Source organism: Uloborus diversus, unplaced genomic scaffold (assembly GCF_026930045.1).
Source record: "Uloborus diversus isolate 005 unplaced genomic scaffold, Udiv.v.3.1 scaffold_12, whole genome shotgun sequence".
NCBI lineage: Eukaryota > Metazoa > Arthropoda > Arachnida > Araneae > Uloboridae > Uloborus > Uloborus diversus.
In genome coordinates this window covers 1,116,707-1,128,216 of record NW_026557876.1, presented here as the reverse complement: position 1 = coordinate 1,128,216, position 11,510 = coordinate 1,116,707, and the positions used below count along the sequence as shown (strand labels likewise).

At 39.4% G+C, this 11,510-nt stretch overlaps 1 protein-coding gene across 1 annotated transcript; it reads right to left on the bottom strand.

Moving 5' to 3' along the window:
- Positions 1-1,420: 1,420 nt before the first annotated feature.
- LOC129232414 (ankyrin repeat and protein kinase domain-containing protein 1-like) lies at positions 1,421-3,342 on the bottom strand. The gene is made up of 2 exons (XM_054866558.1): positions 3,284-3,342; positions 1,421-2,453 (listed from the first exon to the last, which is right to left on the bottom strand). The coding sequence occupies exons 1-2, from the start codon at positions 3,340-3,342 to the stop codon at positions 1,421-1,423; spliced, it is 1,092 nt and encodes a 363-aa protein (XP_054722533.1).
- Positions 3,343-11,510: the final 8,168 nt, after the last annotated feature.

Here is an 11,510-nt window from a genome sequence, read left to right as displayed (position 1 = left end):
CCAGATAAAACGACTTGCTGATCCCTAAATGAGTTCATAGATGAATGAATGATGCCCTCAAAGATTCATCTTAATTCATGGGGTATAGCACTGTTCAGAATAAATTTAAGATCTTACTTTTTCTATTTTATTTCTGATTGTAAAATAAAACTAAAAGCTGCAAAGTTAAAAAAGTGTATTCATTTTCAGTAAAAAAAAACAACCTCTTCTATTTAGCATTTTTGTGTTTCACAGTAAATGTTAAAAGAGCTCTTTTAAATATGCAATTTTAGATTTTTAGTACAAAACTAAAAGGAAAGTATATGACGCACAGAAACATTATCCTTTTTTCTACGGGGGGCTTAAAAAAAAACTTGCACAGGTTTTACATGAACTGTCCTGTTTTGTTGTCACAGAGAATCTTCAAATTGACATAGATTAAGGAATAAAAAACATTTGAGCTAAGTATAAACAGAAAGAATGTTGGAAAATGTAAATGATTGCACACATGTGAATATACATTCATTATTGCATGTATGGAGGTGAAAGGAAACTGCTTCCCAATGCATAAAAATGCGACCCTATGGACGAAAAGACACCCGACAAACGCTCTCTTCAGTGCCGTGAAGTGTTTACAGCCATTTACCCACATTTTTTGCATTGAAAGGGATTCTTCGCAGCTCCGAAACAATTTTTTTTTGGCTAAATGGCTGCTTGCTTTTCAACATCATCGTTTACATACATTATGCATTAAATTATAAGCTCATTCTCGTCATTTGAGGCATTGCCCAATAATAAACAGACTTCAGTTGCAAAAGCTGCTAGTACAAACCCAAAATAAAAAATTAGCATTTTTAAATCTGTACCTCAGTGCAAGACCGACGCAAGTCCAAAAATTGCAATTTTTTGGGGGAATTGTAAGCAAAAGCATACTCCGGGGAAGATTTCCATCATTGGGAATCTGGCGATCTTTCTTCATTGGCGTCCATTTTTGGCTCCAGTGCCAGCGCAAGAGGTATTTTACCAAAATAAAAATATTAACCCCAAAAATAAGACGAACGCGCCAGATTCCTAATCTTCGAAATATCCCCCAATACGCATCGAGCCATGTGAACGTCATTCTGTTTTTAGCAGGGTTAATATTTTCGGCTCACTCTATTTCTTTCGTGCCAATAGGATACAATAAAAGAGAATTTATCAATGGCTAGAACATTCCTTTTATTACGTGCTTGATACACACAAAGCATTTCGAACATGATGTACAAAGCTATTTGAAAGGCGTCTCAAAAATAATTCACAAAAAGAACAGCAGATAAAGTTCAGTCAACTATCTCGGGCACTTTCTACGTTCAGAAACAAGAGGTTCATACAGTTCGAGCAAAGTCCTGTGATCTTTATTTGCCTTTTCCCATCGCGATGCAACCGAACGGAATCTCGGCGACTAGAGCTCCGCAGCCCGGGCGAAGTGCCTCAGGTCGTCGTCCGCCAGGCACGCGAGGAGGACGTCGGTGCAGGTGGGGGGCAGGGGCCGGCAGAGGAGGGGGAAGCAGCGCAGGAAGCGCTCCTCCAGGGCCCTCCGCTCCCGGACCTCCCCCAGCCGGGCGAGGAGGAGGTCGCCGAAGAGAGGGAAGTCCCGCGCCAGGAGGTCCCGGTCCGAGAGCCGCCGGATCGTCTCGTCGGAGAGGCGCCGGGCGAGGCGGGAGGGGTGTCGGCGGGCGACGTCGCGGAGGGAGAGGCGGGACCCCTCCACCCGGGTCTCCCTCATCTCGGCCTCGCACTCGGAGAGCAGCCGGATGCCGCACTCCTCGTCATCCTGCCAGAGCACCAACTCCTCCCAATGTATTTCGATGTCCCTCCACGCGTACGTCGCCAGGAGCACCCTCGCCACACCGTGTCTAGCAAAACAAAGGGCAATGGACAGGGGACAGCGTCCGTTATCATTTTTAGCCTTTAAACGCGCACCCCTCGACACCAAGGCTCTCGCTGCCCGCGAGAGACCTTCTTCCGCAGCATAGTGCAGGGGGGTGCAGCCATCCATGTCCGGCCCGTCGTACTCGGGGGCGGCCCCCAGCAGCGCCTCCACCGCGGCCTCCCTCCCATAGTACACGGCGTGATGGAGGGGCGTCCGTTCAGCCATGTCTTTCGCACCTGCATCTGCTCCTCCCGCGAGCAGGATACGAACCACATTCACAAACCCCATCCGTGCAGCGACATGCAGAGGGGTACACCATTCGTTATCTACGACATCCGTGATGCAGTCTGCTTTCACCAGTAGCTCCGCCGCGGCCTCCTTCCCATTATACAGGGCCAGGTTGAGGGGCATATTTCCATTCCGATCCCTCGCCCTCGTGTCCATTCCTCCGTCCAGCAGCGCCCTGATCCTCTCCGTGTCTCCGCTCAATGCTGCACGATGCAACGCGGTCTGCCGCAGCCAGTCCGCCTCTGACGCACCTCCGTCCTCCGGCCAGCGTCTCCTGGAAGAGAGAGAATGAGAGATTCACGTTCCGTTCTAACTGAAAGCGGGAGGGTTCTCAAACTTTTTCCCACTCCTGTTCACAAGAAATCTTATCTGAATGATCTCTTGACTAGAAAACCTCCAAAATGAAAGATAACTGTTAAATCTAAACATATTTAACTTGGTGCAGGTACGGGACATTTGGATTCAATGTCCTAAATTGTTACTCAATCATGAATTTTACTGGATTAAGGGTTGAGACAGCACACATTTCCACCAAACTATATTTATTAAAAGCATATTGAAAACATCGTCACGGTTTACACGTGCTCGTGTGGAAAAATGAAGCAAAAGTCCCTGACCGCCACAACACCGGTAGCTTTACACAGTGGACAACACTCTGTGGGGCAAAGGTAGTAAAAAATGGAACAAAGTTCATTTGCATGAACATTGATGATTTAACAACGTTAGTCATTAAACATGAACACAAAACATGAAGAATATCCTATTTAAATTATCTACTTTCAGTTTCAACAATAACAGTGATTTATAAGTTGAAACTGGGATGTATACACAGAAATATTTTTCGTTTAGTTTGTCCCCTACGATACGATCTGGGACTCCTCTCTTTTAGTGTTTCATTGAATGTGCAGAACGACTCGTATACACCCTTCATGAAAATAGAAAGGTTTTAAAAATTATTTGCAAATGCATTTCATTTGTTTTTGAGGAAATGATTTGTGAAAAAGCTCGATTCATTATTCTGAAACAGCACTTCATAAAAATGAATAAAGATGCAATGTTACTAAAAACAACTGTAGAGCCGGATAATTGCCGATTCCGGCAAACAATGCGCAGGATGTCCGGAATACAGTATCATCGCTATCCGGTGCATCATTGGTACGCATGCTAAGAAAACTGCATCGATGAACTGTTTTCCAAATATTACAAGAATACTTCAATGTATTAGATCTTCACCTCTTTCTACCCATACCCCCTTCAGGTTTGCATTCGTCCTTCACGGCTTATGAGAGCTAAAAGGTGGGGGATCGTTATTGGGGTTGGAAAATACTTCACGTGTACCAGTGGCAGTGGCGTGACTACGTATCGCAAGGCTCCGCAATGCAGGACCCCGGAGTCAAATGGGGCCCAAAAATTTTTGAGCTTTGTTTCCATTCAATTTTATTAAATTTCTCTGTGAATCAAACTTGGTTTGAAAAGCTGAAACATAAGAGCGTTAAAAAAAGTCATGGAATTCATTAATTTCAGAGGGGCCCCTTAGAACCCCAGAACCTGTTGACCTAGGACCCCCGATTAAGATATCGGAGGTCCTTGGCCAAACTCTTTTTCGGGGCCCTCATGTAGCCAAATATTACAACTTTTTGCCATTTTGGGCCCCTAAATGGCAGGGGCTCTAGGTCACTGCCTAGTTGGCCTAGTCAGTAAACAGGCCCTGAGTAGAGAGAAGGAGGCCCACGATCCAACTTCCATGCGCGAAACCCAAACCTTGGCTCGGTACAGAGAGTACCACATGCCCTCCTTAGATCATCACCTGCCACGGAAGGAAGGGAAAATTCCTGAATGAAGAGGAAAGGAAGGAAACAGTCCTGAATGAACCGAAGTCAGATAAGAGACAGCCAAAAGAAGTTTTTTGAGTAGGACCTATATTTGGGGATGGGGGGGGGGCGAATCGAAAGAGGTGTAAAAAATTTCTGAGCTTTGTTTTCATTCAATTCTTAAAACTTTTTCCGATAATCAAACTTAGTTTTAAATGTTTATATTGATTCTGGGCCCCTGAACCTATTGGTCTAGGCCCCCCGAGTAAGATATCAGAGGTCGTTGGCTAAACAGTTTCTTGGGCCCCTCTTATAGCCATACACATAACCGATCCTAGCAGGTGTGCACCGCACAAGGGCGGCCAAGAGCCGCATCATATAGTTCTTATAATCAAGCAAAATTCCTCAAGAATTTATCACAAGATGAGTTAGGAACATTTTGTTGCTTCATTGTCCATTAATATCTACTCTTTACACACATGCTTCATTTGGTTGTAAAATTTATGAGAGAACTGTTAATCAGGCATGGATACAGGGGAGGAGAAATGCGGGAAATGGCCCTCCCCCTCCTGAAGCATGAAAGGGTGCCTTTTAAAAGGAGCACCGAGGGTGGCACTAATGTTTACCCCCCTCCCAAACTTTTATAGACCTAAACAATGAAGACATATTTTATTTATATAAAAAAAGAAGCTATACTGATTAGATACTCTCGCAAGCATTTCAAACAACAAATTCTATGTTCAATAATCATGGATGCGTGGACAATAAGTAGAAAATTGCGACTCCCTGGGAGTCAAACATATTTGAATGACAAAACAAATTTTGTAATTTTCCCCCTTTACGGTAATTTTTTCTAATTAAGATCCCGGATGAACTGCCCGGCTTCTGATCAGGTAGGAGGACAGGGCTCTTGCACTGGGAAGCAAATTTAAATGAAGCTCCAAAACGAAGATCCAAAAGGATGCCATGACCTCCTTGACAAGACTAAATAAGGCTTAAAATTGCGTTTCTACTACTTAACTTTCAGAAACTTTCCCTGGTTGAACCACCGATCTTAAGGAACCAATTAAGTCTCTGATTCACTCCACCTTAACTTAATCAAACATAGCCTGAAAATGTTGGCTCTAAATTCCAAAGTGTGTTTTCAGGGGACAGCTTTTCCTAATGTCATCAAAAATTGCTAAATGGCATTTTTGGATTTCTTTTTCGAAATTTTTGCGATGGAGGGCCCCGAAATCCATTCCCAAACATTACTACCAAAGACGGTCTCAATTAGCGTCTTTAGAGAGGCCTCTCATCCCACGCCCTTTCACTTAACGTATTGAAAAACAAACTAAAACTCCGTTTTTCAAACATAAGTTTCAAGAACTTTCGGAGAAGGACCCCAGATCCCCTTTTTCTTCAACCCTATCACTATACACCTCAAAATTTCTTTTTTAAAAGGTTCCGTGGAGCCACAGAACCCTTCCTGTCTAAAGTAGCCCGAAATTGACTTCAGTTTCAAAAAACAGTTCGTGAGGGCACACTGAGCCCCCGCCCGCTCTTTGTCCCATCTTTATCAAACAATGCCTAAAATATGATTTTGGGACTTCAATTTCTAAGAAATTCCGGATTAGAACTGCTTAGCTTATGTAACTTTTTACGGCGAAAGGGTATACCCATCAATGGTCGAGGTGAGGTGGACAAAAGCCAATAGTTATATTTTTTAGATATTAATATCGAAAAATGCCCGAAAGATCCACGGAATCTTCCCAGTTTCGCTAACGTCACTAAAGATAATATATAATTACGCTTTTAGAAATATCCGCTTGGGAGCTCCAAAACCCTACCTTCCCAAAAATAGCCCATAATGGATATTTCGGTTCAGAACATTTTCACGTTATAATCCCCTATCGTTTCAAATATAGCCAACAATGGGTTTTTGAAATAATAGTGCCGAGAAACACCAGGTGGAATGCCGCCAGATCCCCTACCGTAAGCAAAGACAGCCTAAATTTGCGGTTTAAACTTCAATTTCGAAAACTTTCGATAGGAGATGATTGAATCTCCCTCCCTCTAGCAACGTCAACAAAGGTTATCCAAAATTGCGTGTTTAAAACTTCAGTTTCGGAAAATTTTCGGGAAGAGCGCGATCCTTCCCAAGCTACGCTCACCAAAAATAACTTCGAGTTGATTTCAATTTTAAAAGAATTTTAGGAAAGAGCTCCAATATTACTTTCCCCTGAAGTCTCGAAAAAATTCTTAAAATTGCGATATTTGACGTCAATTTTGAAAATTTCTCCGTGCACCTTGAATATGCTCGACTCTTTTGTCCTTGCACCCGAACACAACCAAAGATGAACTAAAACTATTTTTCATACGCTAATTTCGATAATCTTCTCAGAGCAATCCCCCCTCCTCCATCCTTCCTCTGATGTCACTGAAGACAGACTATAAAATGCGTTTTTACGACTAGTAAATTTTGGCATCTATTACTTTCTTAAAAGATGTTAGGACTCGACCGATGCATCGGCCTGGCCGATGCATCGGCGCCGATGGAATAGGCCGATGTTTTTTTTTAAAGGACCTTTGCTGTTTTTACTTTTTAATACAAAGTAAAGGGAGTTTTTGATTTTTGGGAGTTTAAAACTGCTTATTTAAATTTCAGTATGAATTTCTATTTTAGTCACCTCTGAAAGAGTTTTTAATACTACATTCAGGTACCAAACAAGTTAATTATTGCGTTGTTTTTTGCAGTTGGATGTACGTATATATCTCTCATAAGTCATAACTCAAAGATGGTAAGCTGTAGAAGGTTAAGTTTTCGCATGCAGGGTGTGCAGGGGTTCCAGTTGTGCGCTTCCCTTTTTGTCTTCGATTGGGTGTTCTGAAAAGCCGGTTTACTCCTTTTTTGTAGCTATTAATTACTTATTTCAATGTAAAACTAATATAGTGTCTCAGACTGACGATCATTTGGTGATACATTGCCACATTGGAAACCATGGAAACAAATATGAGATGGCAAAACCGGTTTTTGTGTCATTTTGGTAGATTCCCGTTGAACCGACGGTAATTTTTAATTTTTCGATATTTTTAATATGAATCGCATTAATGCAGTCTTTTCTGTATCGCTTCGGCAGAGCTACAAGTTTGGGGCCCATCGAAATACATTTTGGGGCCCCATTTCTCTATCACAGAAGTTGTAAAACATTTATCATAAGCATTTTTGTAACTCCTACGGTGCCTCTATGGTTATGGGACCTCTCGCGCAATTGCAACATTTGCTATATTTTAAATCCGCCACTGCACGTCAAAACAAACTCGGGTGCAAGTTTAAAAAGGTTTTTTCAGCTCTATTTTTATGATTATTTTGAACTCGATTTTTTAAGACTATTTTTTGAATTTCCGAGAACACTTGCGTGCCCCTCCTCCCACTACCTCAATTTCTGAAATTAAACTCTAGTTGTACTTCTGAGTTCTTTAAATTAAGAATATTTAGATATTTTTTTATTCGAACTTTATCTATTGTTTAGAAAGAATTTAGAGCATTAATGTAAGAAATTGATTAAAGACGTTTTGAATGGTGACATAATTCGAAAATCCAAGGGACTTTTGAATTTTTTCTTCAGAAGTGCTGAAGTAGATTCAGAAACTCTTCCGAGGCGTTGGTGGTAGCGGTTCTGTACTAAACAAATGAGGCCTAAAATGGGGCCGAAGTGTGAGTTACTGCAAAATCAGAGGGTGACCCCCTCCCATTTCGTAATGCGCCATCTTTTTTATATCATTAATAGCGATCGATTTTTTTCTGTTGTTCCCCCCCCCCCAAACCATCCCTCGTCGTTTCAAGCATTTCTTAAATATTTAGAGCGATTATTTATTTTGGTCAAGAAATGTCATTTTGCGTATTTCTCATACTTGTTTCACCTATATTTCGTAATGCGCCTTCTTTTTTGCATCATTAATAGCGATCGATTTTTTTTCTGTTGTGAGTAACGATTTTTATGTATTTATATAAAATCAATGAATCAGTTATTTTCGTTTTTTATAGAAAAGTTTCAAGGATTTTTTATTATGCATTTTTTTTAAAAAATTTCAGAAAATTATTGTTAAATTTAAAAATTTAATTTGAACTTGTTTGTAAAGCTTCATAAAAGATTAAACAATCAAATTGTTCAATATTATGTGTGCAAACATCAGATCAAGTAGTATATTTATTTCGGTTATTAACTTGGTGTAAATATTGATTTTTTTTTTTTTTTTTTTTTTTTTTTTTTTTTTTTTTTTTTTTTTTTTTTTTGTAGCTGCGTTTTAAGAACCTCGCTCTTTTTATGGCTATTTCGTTTTTCAGCAAAATGTATGTCACTATGATAGCTTTTATGAAAAATGCAAACTTTTCTATTCATAAATTTTAAATAAGTACAAAAATATTCCTATTATGATTTAATATTGTAATTTATCTGACACCTTTTTTGTTTGATTTGATGACTAAAAAATGTCTACGTGCAATCTTTCCACTTTAATTGCGTAATTTGTTGACGGTTTCACAATTTTATTCTTATTATTATTTTTTTTTTTTTTTTTTTATTATTATTTTTTTGAATGATTAAATAATATAATTTAGTGTTTCAAAACTATTTTTAGTGTACCTAAATCCATACATTATTACAATATTACTGAAATCTTAATTATATGTTCAATTTAAAAAAAAAATCAATTGGTTATTAAACAGTCTCTTTGTTTTTCTTCCTTTTTTTTCATTCTTTTCTTTTTTTCTTTTTCTTTTTTTTTTTTTTGGCTGTTGTTCTTTCTCTTTCATCACACAGCAGTCAAAAAAGGAGAAGCATAACTACACCCTATACAGATTGTACGTAACACGATCCAAAAGTTCGGGAACAAGCTGTATAGAACCTTACTCAAAATAGTTCACATTGCCGAAGCACGTTCACCTTTAAAAGGTCACCTTGAGGGACTATGTACTTCTGCCAGTGTTCATGAAACTTCTGGAATCAGTCCTAGAAGCCGTTTTTCGCTACCTTCTATGATGCAGCTTTATCTTCTCCTGACGGAAGAAAGCGACGTCCATGCAAATGTATTTTTTTTTTTTTTGGCTGGGAACAAGTAAAAGTCACTCGGAGCTAAGTCTCAACATGAAACTCGCCTTCTTCCCCACAATGAAGTTAAAGCAGCAGCGCAAGAGGCCTTACAGGAGGTTGCGAAAAATGTCTTCCACAGGTGTGCTTCTAAAAGCTATACGAACGTTGGCAGAAGTGCATAGTCGTCCAAGGTGACTATTTTGTTGATAGATGTGCTTCGGTAATGTGAACTATTCAGGGTAAGGTTTTATACAACTTGTCCCTGAACTTTTAGATCATACTACGTACGTATGTGTTTTTAACATACTATTTCATAACGTTTTTGAGTGACGCAAGTTTACGCGAGAATTTGCGATAATTAACTGAGGAGGCGTTCAAAATGGATATTTCGGTCATCTATATGTTCTTAAGTACATATGCATGTACAAATGTGCCGGAAAAACTTTATGAAATTTAAATTGGGTGATCGTAAAATAGAAATTTAGGTCGAAATCTGTTTTTTTTTTTTTTTTTGTGATTATACCATTCCTTATTCGTAGAAAGGAAGTAAAGTGAAATGAATAAACGATCCTTTAAATCCCTGATAATCTTATTAATTTATTTCTGTTTGATTTTTTTTTCCATCGGCCAACGGCATCGGCCATCGGCCATCGGCAATCGGCCATTTGGAGGAAAACAATCGGCCATCGGCCATCGGCCATCTTTGAACAATCGGCCAACAATCGGCATCGGCCCATCGGCCAAAAAATGCCATCGGTCGAGCCCTAAAAGATGTAAATTGTACTTAAGGAGTTTCTTACTATAAAACTTTTCTTCCTTCTTATAAGTTCATCACTTTTCTGTTTTCTTTTTCTTTTATTTTTTTAATTAGAACTTGGTATAGATATTTGAAGAAAGATTTATATGTACGTTAAAGGTTAGTCAAAATATGAAAATTACTCTTGAGGGGTGGCTCATTAGATCTTTGCACACGGGCGGCCGACATCCTAAGCATCGGCTCTGGCCATTTTTGTCACTTGCTAAAACAGTTTTCGTCATTTGGGGTCCCCCCAAGGGCCGGGGCTCTAGGTCATGGCCCAGCTGGCCTATTCAGTAAAGAGTGTCCCTGACATTAGGTGGAAAAATCGAACCAACTCTTGACCTCTCAATTTAAAGAAAAGAACTGGAATAGCTACTTTGTTTTAAAATTAAACTCTTTTAGCGGGCAATTGTTAATATATTACCAACAAAGTTTTCTCATTTTTTTTCTCTTCAAAACAAATAAAAGATGGGGACTTTGCCAAGAAAGTGGGAAGGAAGAGATCCTCTAAATAATTTCCTTTAATTCACCAAAGACAGCCTATTGTGTTTTTAAACTTTCATTTCGGAAAAATTCCTGAAGAGAGTTCAAAAAACTTCTTTCTTCCTCATATGTTCAAAAATTGCTTAAAACTTTGCTGGAACTTCGATTTTGAAATATTCCGGGGCAAAGATCCGAAACCTTCCTAAAAATTTGATTTTTAAACTTTGATTTTCGAAAAAAGCTGGGACAGTGCCAGGAACCTCATCTCTTATTGTCAGGTCATCAAAGGTGGCCTACAACTGTGTTTCAGGAGTTTAAATTCGGAAAATTTCCGGGGGAGAGCCTCTGAACCCTCAATCCTTTTTGAATTACCAAAGATCATCTAAAATTGCGTTTTAGGAACTTCAATATCAAAACAGTTTTTCTGGAAGTCTCATCTTTGAGCAACTTCCCCTTACATCTTACATAACATCCTATAAACGCATTTGTGGACCACTTTGGTTGAAGTTAGGGGAAGGGATGAGGGGGTTCGGAACTTTTCCTCAGAAATCGAAGTTGCAAAAAGGCAATTTAAGAATGGCTTAGAATCGCATTTTTAAAACTTCAATTTCGCAAAATTTATAAACAAAGCCAACAAAATCGAAAAATTGTACTTCATATATACAGTAATATGATTTTTAGTAGGGGACCCAAAATCAGATTTTCTGCGGGGCAGAAAATTTGAAGTTACACTACTGACCAGTGGCTTGGCTAGCCGATGGTTTTTTTTAATTGGGGGGGGGGGGAGAGGATTCGGCGGGCACTTAATTTTTCACTTCATATACATACTAGCTGTAGCTTCACGGCGATACCAGTGCAAATAATTTAAAGCTTAAACTAATGCTCCATAACATTAAACTATGTCAACAGTTGCTCCGAAGCATAAAATAATCCCTCGACTTTATTATTTAACCTCACTAGAAAGTCGCCCGTCATGGTATGAGGGGTGAAGATTTGCTTCCATGTACATTTGAAAGCAGCGGTTGCCTGTTTGGGGATATTTTGGTACTTTTAAGTTTTAACCCAAACTTCAGTGGATTAACCCTAGCAGATAATGATGCAGTGGCTAATAAACAAATTTTTTCATATTTTACAAAATGATGTTTCCGTGTCTCACTTTAAAAAAC